General features: G+C 46.7%; 1 protein-coding gene across 1 annotated transcript in view; it reads right to left on the reverse strand.

The window, feature by feature from the left end:
- Nucleotides 1-13: 13 nt before the first annotated feature.
- NUP188 (nucleoporin 188) overlaps nt 14-25,938 on the reverse strand; it is a 41,699-nt gene continuing 15,774 nt past the window's right edge. The window contains exons 9-44 of the mRNA XM_068966056.1: nt 24,099-24,310; nt 22,961-23,075; nt 21,900-22,100; nt 20,941-21,030; nt 19,576-19,641; nt 18,541-18,660; nt 17,649-17,775; nt 15,974-16,126; nt 15,654-15,780; nt 15,357-15,444; nt 15,190-15,266; nt 14,354-14,468; nt 13,159-13,279; nt 12,981-13,047; nt 12,174-12,302; nt 11,732-11,871; nt 10,808-10,914; nt 9,594-9,800; nt 9,307-9,476; nt 8,731-8,800; nt 8,274-8,341; nt 7,648-7,843; nt 5,939-6,016; nt 5,564-5,649; nt 5,235-5,380; nt 4,827-5,008; nt 3,692-3,892; nt 3,453-3,545; nt 2,909-3,067; nt 2,470-2,607; nt 1,784-1,858; nt 1,460-1,693; nt 1,223-1,354; nt 929-1,002; nt 668-797; nt 14-564 (exon numbers count right to left, since the gene is read on the reverse strand). Of these exons, the coding sequence (XP_068822157.1) occupies nt 388-564; nt 668-797; nt 929-1,002; nt 1,223-1,354; nt 1,460-1,693; nt 1,784-1,858; nt 2,470-2,607; nt 2,909-3,067; nt 3,453-3,545; nt 3,692-3,892; nt 4,827-5,008; nt 5,235-5,380; nt 5,564-5,649; nt 5,939-6,016; nt 7,648-7,843; nt 8,274-8,341; nt 8,731-8,800; nt 9,307-9,476; nt 9,594-9,800; nt 10,808-10,914; nt 11,732-11,871; nt 12,174-12,302; nt 12,981-13,047; nt 13,159-13,279; nt 14,354-14,468; nt 15,190-15,266; nt 15,357-15,444; nt 15,654-15,780; nt 15,974-16,126; nt 17,649-17,775; nt 18,541-18,660; nt 19,576-19,641; nt 20,941-21,030; nt 21,900-22,100; nt 22,961-23,075; nt 24,099-24,310 (4,671 nt within the window). The 3' untranslated portion in view covers nt 14-387. The remainder of the gene's footprint in view (nt 565-667; nt 798-928; nt 1,003-1,222; nt 1,355-1,459; nt 1,694-1,783; nt 1,859-2,469; nt 2,608-2,908; nt 3,068-3,452; nt 3,546-3,691; nt 3,893-4,826; nt 5,009-5,234; nt 5,381-5,563; nt 5,650-5,938; nt 6,017-7,647; nt 7,844-8,273; nt 8,342-8,730; nt 8,801-9,306; nt 9,477-9,593; nt 9,801-10,807; nt 10,915-11,731; nt 11,872-12,173; nt 12,303-12,980; nt 13,048-13,158; nt 13,280-14,353; nt 14,469-15,189; nt 15,267-15,356; nt 15,445-15,653; nt 15,781-15,973; nt 16,127-17,648; nt 17,776-18,540; nt 18,661-19,575; nt 19,642-20,940; nt 21,031-21,899; nt 22,101-22,960; nt 23,076-24,098; nt 24,311-25,938) is intronic.

A 25,938-nucleotide genomic window follows, 5' to 3' on the forward strand; every position in this document is an offset into this window, starting at 1 on the left:
TTACCAAAAACTGCAAGAACAGAGTGTGGAAAAACAGACTCTCAAACCCGTGCACACAACCTCCTGGCTGCACGTGGCATTGGCTCCCCGCCTCTCCCCTGGCCAGGGTCAAGTGCTGTGGGGAATGCTTGAGGAGAGGAATACGCCTCTTGAGGGGCACTCTGAATGTGAGACTGAGCGCAGCAGACTCACAGCTCCCCACCCCTGCTGTTGACCTCTTGATCTGTTACAAAAATAACGCTGGGGTGGTGGCTGGAGTCGCGGCGATTCTGAGGAGGGTGACGAGCTGCTCTCCGACCCAGACAGGCCATCTGCCAGCAGTACCCCTCACTCCCCAGGCCTGCCATGCAGGCTGGTGCAGAGTGTAGGTGGCAGCAGGCAGGTGCCCTATCTTTGCACGTGTCGGACAAAGGCCTGCACCAGCTGGATCAGAGGCTCCTGACTCTCGGGGCTGACCTTGGACAGAGAGGTGGACTTGCCCTGAGGCGAGGGAAGAACGCCAGCAGCAGGGGAGCTGGGGGCTCCCCGGCGGAAGTAGCGGGAGAGGCTGGAGAGGAGAGTGCTCTGCAAGAGAAGCAGCACCTGATGAGGCCCTGGGGCCACCCTGGCAGTGGGGGGCCGGGACCTCTGGGTCGCCCCAGCAGGCAGGGCCCTCCACCCCTCCTACCAACTCTGAGCTGAGCTCCTGCTTCATCCGCTGCTTGTCCCGGGGGTGCACAGCCGGGTCCCGAAGGTAACGCATCGCCTGGGAGATGAGCAGGTAGAAGCAGTTCTCCATGGTGAACATCAGGAGCGACCTGGAGGGGAGGCGGATGTGGGCGCTGCTGCAGAGGCCATGTGGGCTGTATGCATGAAGTGTCGGATCCAGGAGAGCCAGCCCAAGACCACCCCAGCCCCCAACCAAGGTCCAGAAGGAGGGCTTTCTCACTTCAGAGTTCTGGTCCCTTCCACTTGTGTGCTGAGCCCCACAGCCTGGGTGAGAGGCTCCTTTTTCTTGTCCAGCTGGAAGAGAAATGGGGGTTAAAAAAAAGGTGGTAGTAACAACTCCAAACATCTTCTCATTTCACAGGACCTACACTAGGCGATTTTATCAGCTATTCGGTAACTCTCACTACTTCCTACAGGTCAGCTCAGGCTGGGTACACAGGCCCAAGGTGGTGGTTAGGCAGTGGAAAGCTGGGAGGAAGGCCTGGGGTGAGGGGTCAGACAATACCCAACTTACCTCTCCAAGCATGTTCAGGGCCACATTCACGGTAGCCAGAAGGGTCCCGAAGGAGGGGGCCCCTTCGGAGTCAAAAGTGGGAGTGGTGAAGCTCAGGGCAAACAGGAAGCTGTACTCAGCAAGGTCCAGGGACTGAAAAGCAAGATGAGACTGATGGAGGGCAAGACCCCAGGCACCTCTGGGCCCAGAAAGGAGCCCCGGTGGCTCTGTGGAGGCTAGGGGCACGGGGTGGGGTACCTGATCCAGCAGGACCTGGCAGACGTCGGGGGTGAAGCGACGCAGGGCGGCCAGGGTCCTGCTGAGGATCCTCAGGAGGCCGTACTGGACGGTGCGCAAGGCCCGCTGCTCTGAGGCCTCCGTGTCCGGAGTGGGCTGCTTGGAGGAGGAGCAGGAGGGGGCAGCCGGAGCAGCTGCGGGTGGCCGCTGAGCTCGGGGGGTGACGGCTGAGGGGATGCCCTCCCCATTTTTGTTCTGGCGGGGGGAGGAGAGACAACAGGGCGCTGGAGAGCGGCGGAGCTGGGGCGAGGCCGCCGGGCAGGCCGCGTGCGGGGGCTGGCTCACCTGCAGGTAGTGCTGCAGCACCTTGCGGCTGTGCAGGAGGGAGGTGCAGGCCTGGCACAGGTAGCCGAGGTTCACCTGCGGCAACAGGAGGGTGAGGGGAGCCACGGGGCGGCCCCAGGCAGCTGACCAGACCCACCCCGCGGGGCGCTACCAGAAACCACGCGCTTCTCCCGCGTGCCCCGCACCTCCCGCGACCTCCAGCCCCAAACCTCACAGCCACCAAGCACACTCAACCAGGGTGTCAACAGATGCCTGGACGGTTTCCGAGACCAAGCTAGACAGCAGGCACGGTATAAAGTCCTAAGTAAATAAGTTAGATGGGGACAGTTTTCCTGTCTTCTAGAGAAAGAAAACGGTGAGATGAAGGAGAGAAGTGAAGTGACCTGGCCAGGGTCACACAGGCACAGGCCTGACTCGAGCCTGTGCTCCTTCCCGCCTGCTCCTCCAGCTGGCCCTGTTTCAGTCCTGCACTAATGGATGCGAGCCAGGGTCTATGCCAGAACCCAGGTTCTCACCCTGTGAGGCTGAGCTATGCTATGGAGGGAAAACTTCGCTGCAGAGGAAATAAGGTAAACCCAAACCTGTGCTACCAAAGAAAACAGCCACGTTCCAGGAACAGGCCTGCCCTTCACACCCTGACCCGTTCTCCCTGAACCACCCTCCAAAAAGCTGGTCTCAGGCCGCACCTGGACATCCCGCATGAGTTGAGGCAGGTGGAAGTGCCACTCCTTCCTGAAGCTGGAGAGCTGCAGGAGGAAGCCCACGGTGTGGTCGGCCTCCTCCAGGCACGCCAGACTCTGCACCGTCCTCACTGCGTTGAGGCACTGGGGGGGTGGAGGGGACACAGGAAAGGGTGGGGTGACTCTGCCCTGCTGCGTCTGCTCCCGCCCTCCTGCAGGAAGGGGAGTCCTGGGCCCTCAAATGCTGAGGCAACGGCATGACAGGAGGCTAGATGAAGATGCTTCTATCTGAGCTGATCCTAAACCATCCCCCTTCCTCCACGGGGCCTGTCAGCCAGCAGTCCTCACGGCACCTCAGAAGTAGGGGCACCCACACTCAGTTCTGAGGAGCCCAGATGCCCTTGAACCCCAAGTCCTGACCCCAAAGATGCCAGCAGCCCCTCACCTGTAAGGTCCGCTCCTGGTGAACCCCAACGAAGTCCAGGGCCTCGGTCAGGAAGTTGTAGCGCAGGGTTTTGAGGAGCCGCTCCATCAAGGACATGGAGAGACGGTAGACGCCGGGCCAAGAGGGGGCGTCCAGGGACTTCCGAGAGGTGCCAGGCGTCTGAGACACAAGCAGCAGACAGGATCACGACCCGGGCCCAGGAACCAGCTGACAGGGACCTTGGGGCCTCCCTGCAACCCGGCAGCTAAGAAGCCTGGCTCCTTTGAGGAGAAAAGCTCCTGGAAGGGGTGCCAGCAGGGCCAGAGCGGGTCCGAGGTCAGGCGTTATGCAGAAAGAGCACCAGACGGAGATACGAGAAGCCAAAGCTCCAGGTTCAGGCTGGGCACTAACTAACTGCATGAGCTTCTCTTGCTAGCAGTCAGTACAGGGGTGGGGAAGCTTCTGTATTCTCAGTGCCTTAACCAGGCCTCTCAAGAAAGCAACTTCCAGGCCCAGTGACAGCACCAAGGGGCCTGGGGAGGCAGGGCAGGCCCCTGGCACTCACCTGCACTGTCCCATTGGTACTGAGCTGGTACACACTCAGGAGAGGCAAACAAATGCTCTGGGTGATGCCGGCTCCGGCCACAGCCGTGGCCCCCTGCAAGGGAAAGATGTAGGATGAGACGGACGCTGTCACTGCAGCGGCCCGCCCCGGGGCAGGGTGGGGGCTCTCGGGCTGGGAGAAGCCCAAGCGGCATAAGCACCCACCGGCACAAGCCCAGCCACTCCTCTGCCTGCGCCTACCTGCTGGGTGCGGGCCAGCGTGAGGAGCAGGTGCAGCGCCGCCTCGGTGAAATGCAGGTTCTGCTTTACGCGAAGGCTCACCTCCAAGGTGGTGAAGAGAGTTGGCAGGATGGGGAGCCGGCGGGTCACCTGCAGCCACGAGTCCCCGTCCTCATCCACCTCACACAGCTCCTTGGCCAGGTGCAGGCCCAGGACACAGACCTGCTGGGACCGGGGGCAGAGATGGTGAGAGGGAAGGAGGTGGTGCCAGGGGAGGCGGAGAGGCACAGGTCGCCTACGCCACGTGGGGCCAAAGTGAGCTCCCCTCTAACCGCACGATTGCTCTCACCTCCCAAATGGTCCCTCCTTCTCTCCAGATCCTCTCTACTCTGTTCTTGAGCCCAGTGGCTTTTCACACTTAATGGCCATGAGCCACCCAGAGTAATCCGTACTGCGCTGCAGTATACGCATACTTACGAGTTTTCATTAAAGAGTACCTACCTTTATCCCCTGCGAAGTAAGCTATTTTCTTCTACGTTTTATTTTAGTTCATTTAGAAAATGCTGGTTATAACCAAATGAGCCAAGATTCATGAATCAGTCCTGACCCACAGCTTGAAAAACACTCTTCTACACCATTAATACATCTAGCAGGCTTTCTAACATACAAATCTCATCATTTTTCTCCCTTACTTAAAATCCTTCCGTGGTTTTCTGTTTCACTTAGCACCCAGAATAAAGACCCTGACAAGGCTGCCGGTCATCCAGCCTCTGGCTCTCCAGGCCTCACTTGACCCTGGCTTACACCACCTGACTCTAACCCACAGCTCAGCACACGTGGTTCTTGCCACCCAATGTCCCTGCCCCTGTGGCCTGCCGGCTCTACCAGTGCCCAGCCACTGCTCGAAGGGTGCTTTCTCTCTGAATCCCTGGATGAGGTGAGAACCCCACGGGCACCCACTCCCTGTGTTTCACCCCTGCAACACTTGCCACAACGGAATTTGACACATCTCTGCAGGATCTGGGTTCTTAACTTTCCCTGTCAGGCTGTGACTGTCTTGTTCACTCACCACCCCTGGGCCTGGCCCAGAGGAGGCAGCAGTTCACAACTGGGGATGCAAGTGGGAGGACACCCCGATTCCCAGGCGCCCCCTCACCCCATCCCTCTGGTCCTTGTGCCGGAGCCGGGAGCAGTCATCAGTCTCCATGCTGTCCTTGTCTTCAGTGGCACTGCCCGCCGCCAGGCTGTGGCGGGTCTGGTCAAAAAGTGCGATCACCTCTTCCTGAAGGGTCTCACAGACGTTCAGCACCAGCTGGGAGTACTGGGGGATGTCATTCACTGCAAAGGACACGGGAGGGGACTCATCAGGCTACCCAACACATCTATTCCAGGCAGGTGGCTGCAAGCGCAGGGTGCTAAGAGGAAGTGCGTCAGCCAGTGGGAGGGGAAGAGACAGAGAGCTTTCCTGAAGACGAGAGCCCAGGACTGAAAACTCAAGCTTCAGAGGAAAACCCTAGTTCTGACATGGAGGAAGTCTTGCCCCTCACTCCTTCCCACCCCTCACCTCTCATCTCCTTCATCTGCAGCACCATGATGAACGCCGAGAACACCTTGGCCTTGGTCTTCTCCATTAGCTGCTGGTCTGCCTGCAGCACTCCCTCCAGGATCTCCGTCAGGGGCCCGAGGATTTCATCCACAGACCCTAACTCTCTAGACACAGTGCAGAGTGGAGAGGGGGTGGAACACACCTCACAGAAAGGCCACACACGGCCCGCTCCCCTCAGGATGCCCGTGGAGCAGCACGCCTCTCATCAGAGGTCTGCTTCCATCCCGAAACCCAAGGTGGGGCCGGTGAGGAGGGTGGGAGAGGCTGCCCCTCCTGGCCTGGCTCACCTTTTCCACTGCCGGAGGAGAATAAGCAGCAGGGTGCACGTCATGGAGCCGAGGCGGAGGCAGTTCACGGAGGCGGGGACGAGGAGCTGAGGGGAGAAGGCACAGTCAGCGTCCTGGGGGCTGACGCCCCGGGAGGCTGGGAGCACCACACACAGGCCTCTGCGGCCCGGACCCTCTCTCCCCCAGCAGCACACTCACGGAAGTGAGCGCGGGGAAGAGGCCAGGGGCTGGCCCAGCAGTAGCGGACCTCTTCCTGGTACCACAGCCTCGGGCCGCCTGAGTGATCTGACCACTCGTGCAGCTACAGGCTTAGGAGCTGCTATTTGACTGCGGAGGCCATCTCCCTGGAACAGGAACTCTCTTAGACACACTTACTAATGCCTTGGTCCCCTCGAGCACGTCAAGAAAGAGCTGGCGACGCACTGCAGAGTCCGTCAGGTGCGTTATCTCTGCCTGCAAAGGGACAGGAAGGAATGGTCAGTGAGGAAAACTTCCCAGACTTCAGAAGCCAAGAAAGATGGGGTCCTCTGTCAGGCAACTGGTCACTGTCTCCTTAGTTAAAATGGGACTCAAGGGCCCTGATATTTCCAGGTCCTCTTTAGCCATAGTCAGAACCAGAAAGCTAGGTTCATTCATGTCCTCCCCAACAACATCCTTCCTCTGCTCACACCTTTTGAGACTTCCCAGTGCAACCATTCTGGAAACACCAACTCCTCCACGAGGCCTGGGCACCCCCAAGGATCTGGTCCACCTGATTTTGGTATCATTCCCACTGTGCTCACTCAACTCCAACCCTACTGGCCCCCTTCCTCCTCTGTGAAAAGGCTGAGCTCTTCCCATTTCTGGGCCTCTGCGCCTGTTGACTCTGACTGCCCAGACTTGGGCCTCAGTGTGAACAGTACCTCCTTAGAGGGCCTCCTGACTACTCCTACCCTCCTTCAGCATTCCCTACCATAGCATCCGAGTTATTTCCTTCACCGTGAACTATCACAATCCCGAACTATATTCCTTTGTAAATTTGTTTACAATGTACCTCTCTCATGGGCCACCCCATGTGAGATCAAAGACCGTATCTACCTTATTCACTGCTGTATCCCAGTGCCTGGCATACAGTAAGCATTCCATTAATATCCATTAAATGGATGAAAAGATGATCAATATCCTAGACAAAACCAAAATAGGTTTCCTAGGGGAAAAGATGTTGGTGGGATTTTCAGAGCTGCAATTCAAGAACTGCTGCCCTGTTCGGACCTAAAAGGTGACACATAAAACTCCCCAAAGACGACTGACCCTTTTGCTGTGTCTATAGTATCAGGGGTCCAAAACCACCGTGTCACAGCCCACCTCCAAGGCTGTGGACGGTCAGGCACTAGAGAACAAGTTATGGAAGATTTAAGAGTGTGCCTGGAACAAAAGGTATTTGTTAAGCGGAAGTTATAAAGTCAAGATACTAATCTGGATTCCCTATGGCAAAACAGGTCAATATCAAGTCCTTACTATACAGCAAGATGTTGTCAAAGCACACACAAAAGAAAAGCAAAGGAAAAATGCAAATTCTTCTGAAACGTCAACTCGCTAAAAACCAAAGCTCTGTAGACACACCACAGAGACAATGGCCTCTGATCTTTTCTAAGAACACCAGGGAATGCAGTTTCTAGAGCCAACGAAAACCACTGTTCTCTAGAGGGTACTGCTGCAGCCATTATAACCACCTGCTGACCAGTCAACAAATATGTATACCCAGCATCCCCAGGGCACACAGTGGAGAGGCAATTATCCATATGCACAAGAAGAGGATGACGGAAGGGGTCCCCAAGACCTAGCTAGGTTCACAAAGGTAGCTATGGGAGGCTTTTATGAACATCTGAAGGCATTTAAATAATGCCTTCTCTGCACTTTCCTTAAGGGCCCCTTGCTGGCCAAAAAGCCTTCAAGCACCCCACATTTGGCACAGAACCTGTTACATTTTAGCACTCAGAGAAAAACCCTCATCATTCTTTAGCCCAAGGGGCTGTATTTGCTAAGCATCCCAGCATACTGTTGCTAGGATACCAAAGCCAAAACTTGCCCCAGGAGGTTCTTACGTGACTGGTGGCAATGATGAGAAACATCCTCCAGGCGGAGACCAGCATCTGATACTCTACCAGGGAGGTGCAGCTGCTGCCCTCTGTGTCGGCCATGTGAACCGCCAAGGACTTGACATACCCCGACCAGTAGGCAAAGCGCTTCTCGCTGGAAAATTTCTTGAGTGTATCTTTTAATGACTGGTCTAATGAGCCCCTAGGGTTTTGGGAGAAAAATAAAACCTATGGTTAGCAGAAAAGCAGACGGGAGTGTGATGGGCACTGACCCTTGCTGAGGCAGAGAAAGCAACCTCACATGGGCTTAAAGGCAGACGGCTCCAGATCAGCTCCAGTGTGTGAGACTCACACTTCTTGCTCAACATAATGGGTTAGGCTGAGGCCTTTTCCAGGATTCCTTCTCCATAAAATCCCGAGCACAAGGAGTTTGCTTCACAATCACTCTTTCTGACAATCATAAATGCCATCAATGGACTGGCCAAGGACACAGATCAGTGGCCCTCCAGAGATGGCTCCAAACCAGCTCTCTCTTCTGCCTGGGCTCATTCAGCCACCCCCTCAGCAGTAGACCGCATGGGTCCCCCCGCCACAAACCTCTGATTAAAATCTCAAAAGGGGAAAGGACTCACTTAACTACATAGTATATCTCCAAGCAAATTATCTTCATGATTAGGGCACAGGTTTCCAGGATGCTGGGCTGTGGAGGGGCAGAGCAGAGTCATGAGAACCTCTCCCCTGGGGACCCTCCCTCCCACATGAGACAGAGCAGGGACCGGCACTAGCAAGCAAGCACACACGCTCCCTAGCGAGTGGCCATCTAACTTGCAAGAGCAGAAGCGTCAGGCCCACAGTGTCTCGAAGTGAGTAGGGACCCCAGGGCCAGCAACAGAGCAGGGCATGCCACCCTCCTCCCCAAGCAAGACCTCACAGGAGAGGAGACAAATGCTTCTCTGAGAAAGAAGTTTCAGGTGAAGAAAATGTGCTGATCATTTAGTCAGGTGGGGGTAGACATTTTCCACAGCCCAGTCTCAGCCCAGCCTTCACTCCCAGGGCCTCTCCACCATTGTCCCTCCCTTCACCACTCACCTCGGATGTTTCCGAGGGAGGAGAAAGCGTACCAAATAGCGGACTCGTTAGATTCTCCCAAAACTTGGGTCTGAAAAGAAAATACATGTCAGAAATCACACTTTCTCTCATACAGTCCTTTTTCTCCTCTTTCCACCTCCCCTCGGTGCTCACCTCTCCACATTTTCTCAGTTCCAACCCTAACATCTGCTGCATAGGTCACCTGTTCCTACTATAATACATAACAGAAAGGGGTTCCATGGACAAAACAGGGACCCAGAGTAAAGCATGTTCCATTCAGTTCAATGGCTCAAGCAAGTCACCCTCATCTGACTACTGTTTCTTGTGAACGATGGCTTTAGGGGTTGGCAGAAGGTGGGAACTTGAAAGGTGGGAACTCTAAGGTAAACACATCAGAGTAAAGATTACACCTGATGGGGCAGCTTTAAAAAGAGAGTAACTCCTACACAATAACCCAAGCATGAAGCACTTTTAAGCATGACCTCTCACAACAAACCTCCCAGAATGACTGCCCCCTCATCTCACAGACAAGGACACACACTCCAGAGAATAAGTAATTTCTGGAGTCAGACTCACTTGGTTCTGAGGACCAGCATGGCACTGTCCCGCCGGTCCTGCCACAGGGCGTGCAAAAAGGCGATGGCCGCCCGGTGCAGCAGTGGGGGGCACCAGTAGCGGTCCTGCTGCTGCGAACCGATCAGCTCCAGTACCGCGTGGAGACAGCTCCACACCCCGAGGCTGAATTCCTGCAGTGGGACAGTGAGAGCTCAGGCCCACAGCTTCCGCCCACAGCCGGACCCGCAGAGTCCAGCACCCACCTCCCAGAGGACCATTTCCCAGCTTCATCCCAGGTGCTGGCTCACCTTGGAGCCATCGCTGCCATCCTTCACCTCCAGATTCAGAAACAGTTCAATGAGGCCTGGCTGCGTCTCTACAGCAACCGTGAGGAATTCCAGAATCATGACTTTGATGCGCATATCCTCAATCTTGCTCTGCAGTCGGGTCAGGAAGGCGTCTCGGATGGCAGCCGCATCACTGCCCAGGCAGGCATACACTGACATGGGGGCCACCTAGGGGAGACCAGGACACACAGGTAGAGCTCCACCTCCAGAAAAACCATAAAAGGCATCTGCAGAAAGGTGCTGAAGAACTCTTGGAAAATGCCAGAGAGGGACACATCCAGGTGGACAGGTCTGGGCCAAAAGGGACATCACAGCAAACTACAGCAAAAGTTGCCCCATGATTCCCAGAGAAAATAGTAATCAACATAAAAAGATGCATAACCTCTCTCACAGTTAAATAAATGTAAAGTTTTTTTTAAAAAAAGGTAACACTGATTTGCCTATTAGATTAGCAAAGATTAAAAAACTCATGAAGTCACTGTGGCAAGGATATGAGACTTAGGTTCTAGTAGTATAAACTGTCACATCCTTTCTGGAGGCTAATTTCAAAATATCTAATAAAAATTTAAATGTTCATTAATATCTAACTAATTTTTAGGAATTGTAAACAAAAGTTTACAGAGTTCTGTGGATAGGAATGTTCACTATAGCACTATTTAACAGTAAGACAGAAAATAGCCTAAATAAATCAGGACCCATCCATGCTATGGCATGCCACACAAGAATTAGACAATGAGGTAGATCCCAATGTGCCCACATGGCAAGGCTGCAGGATATGGCGTTAAGTGAAGAAAGCTAGTCACAAAACAGTATGTATCGTGGAATTCTGCTTTTGAAAAGAACAAAAGCTCACACTAAACATCCTTTAATATATAAGCATGGACAGAAAGAAACCTGGAGCAATGTGTACCAATCTTCTCATAAGAATTCTTAGAATGAGATATTAGAGGAGACCTTAATTTTCTGTAAAAGTTTATCTGTAACATTTAAATAAGTATTTTAAAATGAGTATGTATGTCTTTTATAATCAGGAAAAAAAAAGTGTGTGTGAGTGATTGTGTGTCTATAGGTACATCTCTTTAAAAGTCGAAGTCAGTTACATCTCTTAGAAGAAACAATGTTCTGAAGCACAAAGTCAGTTTTCTGGGGCTTTGACTTGTTAGGTGGGATCCTACCGTGGCCAGACGTTTTAGCAGCTGGATGGCAAGACGAGGCAGAGCTGGGTCGTGTTTGTGGTAGATGTATTTGGCAAGAACAGCAATAAGGTTGTTCCCATGGGCACCTGAAGAAGTACAGGAAACAGTTCAGACACCAAAGTATGCCTAGTCCAAGCTCTTAGGAGAGATTTCTGTTCAGAAAGCTCACATACGTGAAGGAATTTACTCTTGAGTACTTGGAGGGCCCAAGCGGATGCAGGCGGCCCTGTCATTCTCTTTCTTCACTAGCCAAGGGGACAGGCAGGATTGGGGGTAAATAGCTCAATCCAATACATTAAGAGAAGAATTAGATACACTATTTAGAAAATAGTCTTTTAACAAACAGGTTAGGAAAAAAAGACATCACATTATATATAACATGGCACTAAATGCAAAAAATCATAAAAATCCCAAAATGATATAGCTAGAAAAAGGTCGTAGATATTGTCCAAATGCCTACTTGAAAATGAGAAACTGGGTCCCAAAGAGATTAAATGAGTAGTTTAAAGCCAAAGAGTAATAACAGTCAACACTAACTAGGTACCAGATTTTACAGGTAGCAACTCAATGTTCATTATGATCTTACAAGGTAGATACTGCGACTATCCCCATTTTATAGACGAGAAATCTGAGGCATAGTTGTTAACATAAGGTGCCCAAGGTCAAAGCTGGTTGGAGCCAGAATTTTAACCGAGATACTCTGAACATGTATTCTTTACTATTATTCTATCACCACTGGGAAGCAGACATGAAGTATGATACAGTCTTATTTCTAAGTCCAACTGGCGATCATTACCAAATTTCCTCAAAGAGTTCATCAGAAAATACTGTTGATCTCTAAAACACAGCCTGCAGTATGTACTTATGGGCAGAAATGCTGCTGATTAGAAGAAAAATACATACCATGCTGTGTGAGAGCCTGTTCCAGAGGGGACACCACATTAGAAGGAGGTTTCAGCCGAATGACATTGTTGGTGACGGAGAATGCCAGTTTCACTGTCTTGATCAGCAGCTGGCCCTGGCCCTGGCCCTCTGCCCCATCGCTAGGGTGCCAAATGGAAACCAAAGCTGATTCAGACAACATGACTTCATTCCCAACACACATGCTCTCATGAAAGAGATTCCAGCAACAATCCCAGAGTTCAACAGCTCTAGAGGCCCCAGTCCAAACTAGGAGAGAGAAGGTGCACTCAACTCCCTTTGCTGTGTGCCAGTCTACACAGCAGCCAGTAGGTTACACAAAGGCTACATCCTAGAAGAACAAGGTTGTCTTTCTTACACTCCAGTTCTTACAACATGCAGGCACGATAAAGATACACGGGGGAAGGTAGAGAGGAAGGCCTACCTGCGGGGCTGAGCAGCCATGACCATGTCGATGGTGTCCACGCCGATGCCCATGATATTGATTACTGTCTGTCCTGCTTCCGTGTAGGCCAGGCTGCAGATGCAGAGAGACTGCAGGCTGGGGGTGTGACTGGAACACAGACACGTTCTGAGTTACCAGGGAGCCACCAAATTTATTACTGCAAGTAAAGGGTATTGTCCTAATCTAACCAACTGGACATCAGTGCTACAAATCAGCTCTTTGCCAGAAAAAGCCACTCTGATTTCTTTCTTTAAACAGACCCTGAGAAACCATCTAAATATCCATCGATTAATGAAAATGCTTACTGAAGCAAATCACAATTAATCCATAGAGTGGAATGCATGGAACCATTAAAACAAAACAGATCTGCATGTAGTGGCATGGATATAAAGTTACAGAAGAATAAATACAAGCAGAGGAAAAAGAAACCTAGAAGATACATGTTAACTTGTTAATAGCCATCTCTGGGAAATAGGTTTATGAAGGGCATCTTGCCCTATTTCTCTATGAACATACACAGCTTTTGTTAAGATCATAAAAAGTGCATGTATGATTTCACTGGGAACAACCTTGTTACCACTTCATTTGCTCTTCTCTCTTCAGAGGGATAAAGAGAAACAGGCTGGTGGAAGGCAAATCAGAACCCCAAGAGGACTGAGCTCTAGGCCCAATCAAGCTGAGTTCTCTGGAAGAACGAGCCAGCTGTGCATAGCAGAAGCCCAAGTCTTCCCTTGCAGAGTGGCAGCATCTCAAAGTACCAAGCACTAGCAATCTCCCCACTCCTACCTGCTGTGCAGGTCTGTCTCATGGCACAGGTTCAGTATTGAATGAATCAGCTCCAGGATCAGGCAACCTGGACTCCAGAAAAGACATAGGAGTGATGTGACCTCGTGTGATGAGCCTTATCCCAAGAAAGAAAGGTGTCCAGGGAGCCTCCCATCCTCGCTGCCCATGTTCTCCTTACCAATCTGTTCTCTCACACCATGGGAGTTGTAGCGCCACTTGTGGTAACTTGGCAGCATCTCCTTCAGCACAAACATGACACAAGGCACCAGCCCTTGGCTCTGGGTACTACCAAGCTGCCCCTATAAGAAACCTTGCCGTGAGGGCATATGCCACTTAAGAATAAGTCACTTTATCACTAGAGATCTGACTCCAAGACCACATATCCAAAAGAAATCTGGGCAAACCTTGGCTATCAGTGGGGATAAAAAAGCAACAACAAACATCAGAATACTCTAGTTCAACTGAATGCAAGTCATAGGTTTCCCTAGAATAGAGACAGGGACGAAAAAGACAATGTGACAATATCACAAAAGGCACCTACAAGGAAGAGAAGGATGAAGGGTAAACCTGAGCAGGAGGGAGGTCCATCTTAAACACAGAGGATACAAGACTGCTGACAATGGGAAAACCCAGGTTCACTGTCATGATCACCTACCACCCTCTAAACTCTATCCCATCACTCAAGTATCAGAAAGGAGATCTGATACTCAGAATTCTCTGTCCTAGTATTACTTGTTACCATCAGCTTCCTTATCGTAAAAGTAAGATTTCTTTATATAAACATATCTACTCCCCGATCTCTACACAGAACCGTTTCTATTTAAGCGTTCATTGACTGATTCTTGCAAACAGCACATGTGCTGAGCGTTCTTCATGTGGGGCCCTCTCAACTCCGTGAGGTAGAGATCATTTATCAGACCAGTTCAGAGAGGTGCTAAGAAATTTATTCTCCAGGCAAGAATACTGGAGTGGGTTGCTGTTCACTTCTCCAGGGGATCTTCCCAACCCAGGAATCGAACCTCGGTCTCCTGTATCGCATATTCTTTACTGACTGAGCTATGAGGGAAGCTCCAACTCCACTTTAGAACTAAACATACGATGTATATACTGGGACATGATGAAATGTGTACATATTACCCTGGGCTTTGTCAGAGATAACTTTATGAAGTCACTGCATTATGCTGTACAGACTCTGAGTATTAAATATGTTAACAAAGATGAAGCATCTACTATAAAGTCAGGCACACAATAGTTAGGACACAGAGACAGCTATCACTGTAACTTCAGGACAACTGTTAGGCCTGCAAACAAATGACTACAGTAATGGGATACAGGAAAACTATTTCAGATGCTTCTATCTGATGAGATTTTACCTTGACAAGAGTGGTGATCAAGCGCAGAAAGGCAACAGTGACCCCATACTCGCCCTGGGGCTGTTCACTATTCATCAAGAGGTTTCCATACCCACCAGCATTCATCCCCTCAGCACTGGGGAAAAACAGAGGGACAAAGGGGAAAAAAACAATGGGACGCTTTCAATAAACTATAAATTCAATTTCAATAAACTGTAATAATTCCTGTTATTGTCTCGATGACTTGGGCATAAAATGGAAAAGCCCTGCAAAGGAATTAATCAAATCTAGGCTTCTTATTAACTAGGGGAAGCATTAAGGACTTTACTGATATACAACCTCAAAAGTGAAAAATCAAATAAACATGAAGCAAGCATGTTTGTCTTATAAACAAGAGAGAGCAAGGAGAGAATGCTCAGGTAGCAAGATGGAGCCTGTGTATCAATAAATGGTGCACCAGCAAGCTCGCATGGCCATGATACACGGGAAAGTACAGTGACCTCGGCTTAAAAAAGGGGAAGTTGAGCCTCTGGATCCAGATACCCCTGGATTCTCTAGACTAGAAACTTAACTTCCACATACCTAAGGTGGTTGCTGCTGGATGAGAAATACCTCTCTCCCTCAGCTTTAAAGACTGTGAGCCACATCAGTGCTCACCTAAGCAAAGAGCCTCTGTGCCCCAAGTCCCATCACCTCCTTCGCCTCATCCTGACTCATTTCTGGTGAGAGGACTGAAAAGGCAAGCAGCAGAATACACAGGCTCAGAGAAGCACCTTTAAAACTAATAAAGCTAGCTGAGATCTGAAATGTAAGTGACACTCCCCGGGAATACACTCCACCCCTAAGACCTGGCTCACCTGATCATCTGACTCATGTTGGAGACCTGGTGGGCCACGAAAGGCAAGAAGCCCGTGTGAAGAAGATCAGTCCAGACCTGGAGAGGGAAGAGTCGAGTGTCTGTGGTGTGTCTTCAGGTATATGCCATACGTGACATTTTTTGGCTGTTAGGAAGACTGTGTCTCACCTTTGCTGGGTTCCGGGCAGCCAAAACAGTCAAGCAATTGACGCAAGAAGCAATGACATCCACAGGCGGGGAGATCACTGTCGTTAACCTGGTTGGAGAACAGTGCACTGTACTCAGTGAAATGAATCAAGTTACTTGCTCCATCACAAGTATTTTCCAGTCCTGTCTCCCCAGGTCCCTCCTGGCAGCAGGAAATGAAAATAGGAAATCCCTCTGCTGTGGACAGATATCACACCAGGGTATCCCACCATGGGCTGCGTGCAGCCTCTGACCCCATGGGAGGGACCAGATGCTGACCGTTGCAGCAGCATGTAGACGCGGGACGTGATGGGCAGGAGGCAGTCCGCTATCGACAGGTCTGTGCTGATGACCTTATGGACCAGGTCGATGATGGGTTTGACCCGCTGGCAGTGCTGAATCACATCTGAGGGGGAAAAGTTGTGATCTCAATGAAAACAACACCTTTAAGATAATTAAATAGTCTCTGAGACCCAGATAAATGATGCTAATCACAACCTGGAAGGTTCTGAATCTTATCTTGAAAGTCTCTGTCTTCCGAATCGTCTAACCATGCCCATTTTTCTTCCCACAGCGATCGTTCTCCGAGTCGAGCTCACCTGCAGTGGAAACGACGTGCAGCAGCATCTCAATCTCGCAGGTGAAGAGGGTCCAGCTGCTATACGAGTATTCCCAGCGCACCAGGTAGGCCCTATCGTCCAGCATCACCTGGCCCACAGTGCCTTGAGGTATGCGAAGGTTGGTCTGACCCCCTAAAAAAGAAAGAGAAATTAGTCTAATAGGAAGAGAAGATTCCTATGACAGACAGCAATATCTAATCCCACAGAGATGTACAGACTCTCTTCTTAGTACCCACTACTGTTACAGCTTTTTGCATTAAAAAGGGACAAAAACAAAAACTCTCAACTGTCATAGGGGAAGTGAGTCTTTCCATGTGTCTGAAAAACAATCGAGTGCCGAGTGATTCTCCACTCACATGATGACTATAGGAAGACCACCTTACAGGATAGCAGGTGGCCGGGTCACCAGGTAAGTCACTAACGATACAAAGATTAGAAGAGTAAGGCTATGCCTCCCACATTTTATTCCTTGAGCACGTGGAATATACAAGAGCTTACAACTGTTAACTCTCACACGCTGCCAGCAGGAAAGGAAATTGCTGTTTTTCTACAACTTAATTCAGCACAATCCATTCAAAAATTTTCTACCATTTTTCTCAAACTATGGTAAAAAAAAATACATAAAATTCACCATTTTAACCATTTCTAAGTTGTCGGGCCAGTGGCATTACGTACATTCACATGGTTATGCAACCTTCACTACCATCAACCCAAAGTCCTGTTTACATCATGCAAATCTGAAATTCCGTACCCATTAACCTGTAATCTCCATTATCCCAGCCCCCAGCCCGTCAACCACCATTCTGTTTTCTGTCACTATAAACCGAACTACTCTAAGTACCTCATATGCATGGAATCGTACAGTATTTATCCTTTCTGGACTGTTCTACTTCACTTAGTATCGTGTTTTCAAGGTTCACCCATGTTATATATAGCATGTGTCAGAATTCCTTTTCTCTTTAAGGCTGAATACTCTTCCAAATTTTGGCTCATAAGGAAATTTGGTGTCCCACCTATATATACTACATTTTAGAAAATTCATTTCATCTGTCAGTGGACATGTATTTAAAAATTTTATTGCATACACCCTTTTACCCAACAATCCCACTTTAGGGATTCTATGTACTAAAAAGTAAAAGCACCAGGATATAAAGGTATATATCCCCAGAGAAGCACTGTTTGTAGTGGCAAAAACCTGACATAGTCTAAATGTCCTCTAAAAGGTCAAAGATAAAAAAATATGAAACATCAAGAGTAATTATATAGTTACTAAAAAGAATGAGTCATATCTACATGTAATAAAATCAATTTGTAGAATGAATCTGTGAGAGAATACAGAGATGTGTATAAGAGGATACACACCACACTCTGAACATTAACCATCTCATGGAGACGGGCCTGAATGGAGATTTGAACGTTTAAAAATGCAGCTCTGCACTGTCTCCCTTGTTATAATGAACAAGCACTATTTTTGAAGTAACACAATCAAACGATGTCAAACAGTAAGAAACCAATAATTTAAGAGCAAATCAACAAGCACAGTGGAGGAGAGGCTCCACTTTGAAGGTACCTGCCACGGAACACTAAATGGCAGTAAAGTCAACACAGACGCCGTGGAAGAGGCTACCGAGCCAGGGTCACCTGTCTCTCTCACCTAGAGGGTAAAGGAGTTTGGGTGTTTGCCTCCGCCAAAGGGTTCCATCTTCATGGGAGATCACATCATGGGGCTTGTGCTTATAGAGTTCATTGTAGAAAGACATCTTATCCAAAAAACTATACACCTGCCAACATACAGGGAAAAAAAAACCAAAGAGCTATACATTTACTGCGGGACATTTAAGGGGCCTCCCATCTGCTTTTCTGCTTTTAGCCAGACTGTGCTGACTCTCAAACTTCCTACAAAGCCATCCCTAGGACTCTTCTGAGACTTGCCGCAGCACTCCTTGTGAAGTCAAACCCTTCTTACTCTTTAACACCCAACTCAAGGACCCTCTCACTCCACAGAGAGCTGTCTCTCCTTAACAGTATGGTCTTGACCATTCAGATGACATAAATTACATACCACTTGGCTTTATGGTTCTTATTTAGTCTAGGCTGTGTCCAGCTCTTGCAACCTCATGGACTATAGTCCACCAGGCTCCTCTGTCCATGGGATTTCCCAGGCAAGAATACTAGAGAGGGTTGCCATTTCCTTCTCCAGGGGATCTTTGTGACCCAGGGATCAAACCCAATCCCCTGCATTGGCAGGCAGATTCTTTACTGCTGAGCCACCAGGGAAGCCCACCTAGCTTTACTACTTAATTCTTATATCCATTATTCTCTTCAAACTAGATATTAAGGAACTTCACAATTTGTCTTACTCCCACAGTATCTACAATAGGTACTTCAGAAAATTTACTTTTATAGAACTGAGGAAATATCTTCAGCATTTTTCATTCAACTGCAGACTAATTCTTGCCATGGCAGTGGAATTGCAACATGAAAAGCAAAAAGAACTTCTAAAAAACATCTCCCATTCTATTTAGGCATCTAACTGAACAACCTACCTTCTTAGCAGTAGACTTCCCTGATACAAGGGCTCGAAGCAACTGCAGGAGTGGAGAGAGGAGATGGGGAAACATTCCACATACACTGTCCAGAATGATCCCAAGGCCAGAGGTTGGTTCCTATGGCAGAAAGGGAGAAGTCACTGACCTGCATGTTATCCAGAAATTAACACATCTCTGAACTGCCCAGCAACCATAAGAAAATGTAAAAATAAATCCTTTTCTTTAGGTAGATGGATTTCTCTAATAATTTAAAACTTCCATGTTAAACATCCAGTGAAAAAGGCTTCAACAACTGACTGAGTGAGACCCTGAAGAGAGACTACTGCTGCCTCCAGTGACCTCTGCTAGGCATCCTCGCCACAGGAAAACACAATTTAGCTGTACATGATCTGCTTCCACTGATATGGACAGTGCCCACAGCCTGTCAGCAGTTAGCACCACACGTGAGCATCACATCCTAATCTGCATTTTGCTTCCCACACCTCAGGAGAAAGAGGGTGCAATACACAGGCCAATCACTCAGGCCATAGTTCAAAGAAAAGGTTTATTCATCACCTGGGCCTTGAGGCTTGAGGCTGCTGTCAACGCTAAGACTAAATACCAGTGAGAAACTGTTCTCTCCAAAGCCAAATCCTTACCCTAACCCGTAACAGTACTCTGAAAATTTCTAAGACGGTTACAATCACCCAATGGCATGTTCAGCAATTAGAGCACTACTGGTGCCTGAGACTCTCGATGTGAAAGAAAGACTTGGTGGGTAGGAGAGAGGACACACTGGCTACTACTGTGGACAGGGACTCAAGTCAGACAGAGCTACATCTTGACCCCATCCAGCGGTGGTGACTAGCTTGGGCATTTAACTTCCCATCTCTGAGCACCACATTTCCTCACACACAAAATTGAATATTATTATCTAATTTATCAATTTTTGTATAGATTACATGAGAAAACAGACTTAAAAGCTTAATATAAGAACTAAAACAAATTCTGCGACAGAGAACACCACAGCATGACTCCCTCTGACATACTTACTGTTCCCCAGAACAGTTCTGGGAGAGAAGGGTCTGCCAGGACTTCACATGCTGTGTCAATTACATCCTGTTGAGGAGGGAAGAAGAAAATGGCTTATTTTTCCTGGTTGAACTAGACTTTTAGCTGCATTCTATTAAAATAAAAATATGAATAATGCCTTCATATACTATGTCAGAAAGAATTCTGGGATTAAAAAGGAATTGTAAGATGGTAAGCAAATTAACCTTTCTGAACTTCAAATTCTAACAGGGTGAAAGTATTACCTGCTTCACAATATTGTCCTAAGGATTAAATGTACGGGGATACAAACTGCAAATCTTACAATGCATGTAAATGTGAGGTACTACTAGGCCTAGCTTAGCTGAACCATCCCCCCATCTACTCTGTCCGTGGAAAAATTACCTTTTACAAAAGTGGTCCCTGGTGCCATAAAAGTCTGGGATGCTGCTCTAGGGAACTAGTGGATGGAGACAATGATGTGGTTTGTGGCTACCATAATTAACAGCACAGCTACAAACTAAAAGAAATCTGACATATTCATCAACCAATAATATATGGATCTATTTAGATCTTAATACAAACTTATAATAAACTCACAACATTTACAACTAGAAATTTGAGTCCTACCTTATTCGAAGATACGTTTTTCTAGATATGATAAAGGTTGTGAAGCTTCACTAAAATATTCGTATTAAGTAAATACTGTCCAGGATTCACTTCAAAATAACCAAGGAGGTGGGAAGGAGGTTCAAGAGGGAAGAGATATATGTATACCTATGGCTGATTCATGTAGGTGTGTGGCAGAACCCACAATAGTGTAAAGTAATTATCCTCCTAAAAAAAAGTAACCAAGAGGGAAAGGGCAGAAATGAGTACAATCAGCTGTGCACTGATCATTTGGAAGCTGGTGATGGATCGTGAGGGTTCATTACACAAATCTGTCTCCTTCAGTATATCTTTAAAATAACTCATTTTTTAAAAATACTGCATAAGAATTTATTAGCATCCATGGATGTTTGGGACAAATGCACTACAGAGTAAAAAATTGGGTGGTAGAACAGTATATAGATTGTGACTCCATTTCTAAAGAACTACTATATTTTTACATTTGGAAGGGAATATATCAAACTGTTAACATAGGTTATCCTGTGTGGTGGGCTTACAGTTTTTTCTTTTTATCAGCACTTTCTGACTTTTAAATCACTAATATGCACCTTTTTATAATACATTAAGTGAAAAACAGCAATAAACAGCAAATTATACTTGAAGTGTATGGGTCTGTGTTGTATCAGCTCCAAAGGAGTATTTTAGGAAGAAGACTCAAGCTGGGCAGTGTAGACAGTCTCATGAAAGCCAGACACTGACCTGCTGGTTGCCCAGGGTGTGCAGCTCCAGGGAGGTCAGGACAAAAGAAAGGAGTCCATAGACACACATGCACGCAGTACTGGTGGTACACTGTAACAACAAAGGAGTCAGGGGTAGTTCCGAGTAACAACACTCTCCTCCAGGCTCGGCGTAATCCCATCACATTAATGTAGTCTCTCTAAACAAATGGGAAGAGAACCTGAGGCTTCACAATTTTCCTAACTTAGTCCCAAAATCAGGAAGACAAAGGAAGAAAGGAGAAACCAGGAGCTATACACATTACAATACAGTCAAGAACATCAAAAGGGAACCCTTTTCAAAATGATCAAAGTTTTCGCAGGGTGGAAAACCACCTCCAGCCTACAAAAAGGATAGAGTCTTTATGTGCCGGTATGAATGAAGCAGCTGCCTCAACTGTCACTGAGATATATCAACAAGTGCCAACAAGTTGGCTAAGGTTTCATTCAGCATGTCAAAACAAACTGATTAAACCATGCCACTCAAACTAAGCCCCAACACAAGACTCAAAAAGAATTTCTAATTCATCCAGTTATAGTTGAATGAATAAGCCCTCTCCAAAGATTTATCCAGTCACTATGACCAAAGTTTTAAGAGATACTTAATGGCACAGCATACCACAATGGCAAAGGGTCAGACAGAGTAGGTTCAAGAGGGACCCACCAACTGCCAAGTCATTGTTCCTGTGGGCAAACACCATTCCTTCTCAGTTTCAATTTCCTAATATGTAAAACAGGGTAATAATTCCCAATACACAGAAGTGTTGTGAGGATCAAACAAGATACTGTGCAGAAAATGCTGAGAACAATGTCTATCACAATAAAGGCTCTATAAAGGTTACAAAATTATCATTGTTATCCCCATCACTGACAGTCATTATCACTATAATAATGATTCATCAACGAGCATCCACCCTGCTCTTTGCCCACTCGCATGCTCACGTCATTTCCCCCACTGGCCAGCGAGCGGAGCAGTCGGGTCAAGTACTGAAAGACATTCAGTTGGATGGCTGTCCCCCCTATCTTCCGGACCACACTGCTCGTCTCTTCTGGATTCAGAGTGTGACGGAGGAGGGCCCATGCCAAGAGCACTGGGGCATGATGCGGAATGTCCCCAAAGGTCAACATCAAACGGTCCATATCCTAATGAAAAGAGGATACATCCGTGTCACTTAACACAAAGGGTCAAGACTCTCAGAGGATCTTTCACTATGCTTAATAAGTCTTAATATTACAGTGGCCCCTCTCTCCCATTCTAACATTTTACTCTCCCAAGCCCCCAGCCACTTCATTAAGACCCTTCAATTACTCTTCCCTTTACCCACAATTTTCTCTCTTGATTTTTAGTTGCGTCAATTTAAGATGATAAAATATATGCTCAAATGGAAACTCCTAGAAAATGTCCCTGATCCTTCCAGAACTTTCTCAGATCTCTCATTTTCTATCTTTCTGTCCATCCTATCTCAATATTCTTCCCTATTCCTCTTCTTTCACATGCTGCATAAATGCAGACAACACTCAAGGTTCTGTCCTTGGGCCCCTTTTGTCCTTCTATCATCTCCCTGAGGGACTCTACTCTTTCTCAAAGACTGAACTATCACCGCTGTGCAAATAACTAATAAATCTCAGATTTCTTCCAAATCCAATGAACTGCTTTTTTTAAAAACCATGTATTTATTATATATTTGACCACGCCCGGACTTAGCTGCAGCACACAGGACCCTGAATCTTCCCTGCAGCATGTGGTATCTTCAGTTGCAGCATGTGGGACCTTTAGTTGACTCAGGTGCAGTTCCCTGACCAGGGAGTGAAGCTGGGTCCCTTTGCCCTGGGTGCTTGGGAGATTCAGTCACTGGACCACCAGGGAAGTCCCTTAATTAACAGTGTAGAACCACAAATTCCACAATAAGGAAAATTTTATGTGGCAATATAGTTGAGTGGTTAAAAGCTTACTACTAACTATATAAATAGTCTGAAAAAATAAGAGGCTGTTTCAAGTTCACCTGACAAATAAGTCCATCCTGGGCAAACTGGTGCAGTTCTCTTCTGTCATCCAAAGCACACTTATGCAAGGATTCAATATCCATGCCTTCCACCAGGATAAGGGCACTGAAGTAGCTAGAAAAAAAAACAGTATCATGGTGTCATACATGCTATTCTAAACCTCAATGGAGAATAAGGTAAAATGTAAGACACTTCAGCATCAAAAACACTGAGTTATTTTACATTCTTTTTTCATATTCAAGACTTCTAAATTCAGTAAGTATTTTACACTTCCAGCACATCTCAATTTGACCAGACATATTTTACTTTTTGGCTATACCACATGGTTTGCAGAATTTTAGTTGGCCAGCCAGGGATTGCACCCGGGTCCTCAGCAGTGCGGAATCCTAACCTCTAGACCACCAGGGAATTTCCGTAACCAGCCTTATTTTATATTATTTTAGTTTTAACTTTTATCTTTAAATTTTATGTATTTTTGGCCGCATTGTGCAGCACGCAGGATCTCAGTTCCCTGACCTGTGCCCCCCTGCAGTCGAAGTATAGAGTCCTAACCACTGCTCCACCAGGGAAGTCTACCAGCCATATTTTAAATGCTTGATAGTCTCACGTGGCTTCTGCCCACTGAAGCACAGATCCGGTACTAAATGTTTCTACATCCAACAATTATATCTAGCCCAGATCAACTCACTGGTCAAATGTGTATCTTTGTTCACAGAGGAAATAGGCTCAAAATGTGGATATATCCATTTCCATAAAATTTAAAAGTCTATATACCCTATGACCTCAAAGAGGGCAGGGAACACACCTGTCCCATCTATCACCGTTTTCTCAGCACTTGCACTGTGCTTGGTCTATAAGTTGTTCAATGGATTTTTCACAGAAGGAAACAATGAACCCTTAGATGAAAAACAGTAAGTAACAGAACAGAATGAGATACTTATTTTGAGAAAAGATATCCCTTTCAATCCAAGTCTTTACTCCCTGAATGACCTGGAAAGTGGTAGTACACTCATCTATTTCCCCAGCCATTAGTGAAAAATGTATCTAGCCCCTCCCCTCACCCATTCACAAGACCACTCGAATATCAATGCTCTAAATACTGAATAAGTTCTAAGACTTCAATTCATTCACACTTACCCAATCCGATCCACAAAAGGATCCATGGTCTCATCCACCAGGTGCCTGTTAGTCTGCCTACTACCAAATCCTTGCTCTTTAAACATCTTGGTTAACACCAATAGGTCACCAGGTGCCATCTCAAAGTATGCATAATACAGGAAAATGATTTCTAGCAGCATGGACTGCTCCCGAAGGCACTGAACAAACCAGCGAGACACCTGGCGCTCAGTCTGCAAAACCAATAAAGAAAAGGGAGTGGGAGAGAGATGAAGTCAGATTTTAAACACATTTGAATCCTTATAGTTATTTTTATTAGGTAATACATGTATAAAAATAAAATTTAAAAAAGTCTTCTCCCTACAATTTCTGTTGCCCAGGTATCCAAATCTATCCCCAGAGGCAACCACTGCTGGAGGTATTTGTCTTTCCTTCCGGCAATATGCCATACACTTTCATTCATTCAGACTAGTGGCTGCTGGGGGCCAGGGGTCACAGACTAACTGCAAACTTCCTAGGTAGATAGAAATGTTCTGTATATTGATCACAAAGGTGGTTACTGCATATAAACATACAACTGCCAAAACTCAAAATGAGTGAATTTTACTGGATGCAAATTATACCTGAATAAAGCTGGGAGATGCTACAGATTACTCATTTCAAAATGTAAGTGTGGATGCATTTATGGAATAAACTCAAAGTGAAACTACTAGGTCAAGAAATATGTGCTTTTCAATTTTTAGATATTATCACAATGTTTTCCATTAAAAAATACAGAAATTCAAACAGTAAAATGTAAGTGCCCATTATCCCAACCCTTGGATGTGAGTGTTTATATATGTTCATATCATTTGCCTGTTTTTTCTTCAGTTTTGCTTATTGATTTATAGCCATTCTTTCTATTTAAGAACCCTTTGTGCTATGAATTTGTCTGACTTTACTTATAGCACTATTTTTGGTGCTTTGCCTTATAAAAGTTTTTGATTTGATGCTGCTGAACTTATCTTTTAATAGCTTTTGAGTTTTACTTTTAAAAGTCTTATCCACTCCCCATAAAAACAAAATCACCTCCCATGTTTCTTCTAGTACTTCTATGGTTGAATTTTTAAAATTTAAATCATTGATCCCTGATTTTCCTCTGGTAGAAGGAATAAGAGAAAGAGATATAGTCGATTTTTCTCCAGATGGTTACCCAGTAGTTCCAACACTATTGACCTTTTACCATACACTAACTTCCTATCAGCATTTGGTCCATACTAGACATTCTACTTACTATGTGCTAGTCTTCAGTCTATTTACTCATGTACCAATGCCATCTTTAAATTATTTTAGTCTTATTTATAATAAAATTAATCTTCCTTTCTCAAAAATTTCCTGGTTACTGTTACTTATTTTTCAAATAAATTTTAGAACTGTATGTCTAGTTCCAAAATAAATGGCAAAGCAAATACTTGTTAGTACTTTTTCTAGAATCACACTAAATTTATAGGTTAAAATAAGGTCTGACACTCAGTGCTGAATTTTCATTTTCAAGAGTGTGCCATGTCTCTCCATTTGGTTATGATATTCCTTTCAGCATTTTAAAGTTCTATTCGCTTAAATTCTGGATTGTCATAAGCTTATTCCTGAGAAATCTGTGCTTTTGTTCTATAAGTGAGCTCTTTTCTTCAATTAAATATTTTAAATAATTACTGTCTATATTTCGGCTGAATTGTTTTAATAAACATGTACTGTTTCCAAAACATAAAAGATTATATTCTAATTTATAAGTCTATAAATGCAGACTGGTTTAAGATTTAGGATAAAGCAATTAGACTTAATGTCATATGCTTACTAGATGAGGATAATGAAGATGAAATCT

This window comes from Capricornis sumatraensis, chromosome 1 (assembly GCF_032405125.1).
Source record: "Capricornis sumatraensis isolate serow.1 chromosome 1, serow.2, whole genome shotgun sequence".
Taxonomy (NCBI): Eukaryota; Metazoa; Chordata; class Mammalia; order Artiodactyla; family Bovidae; genus Capricornis; species Capricornis sumatraensis.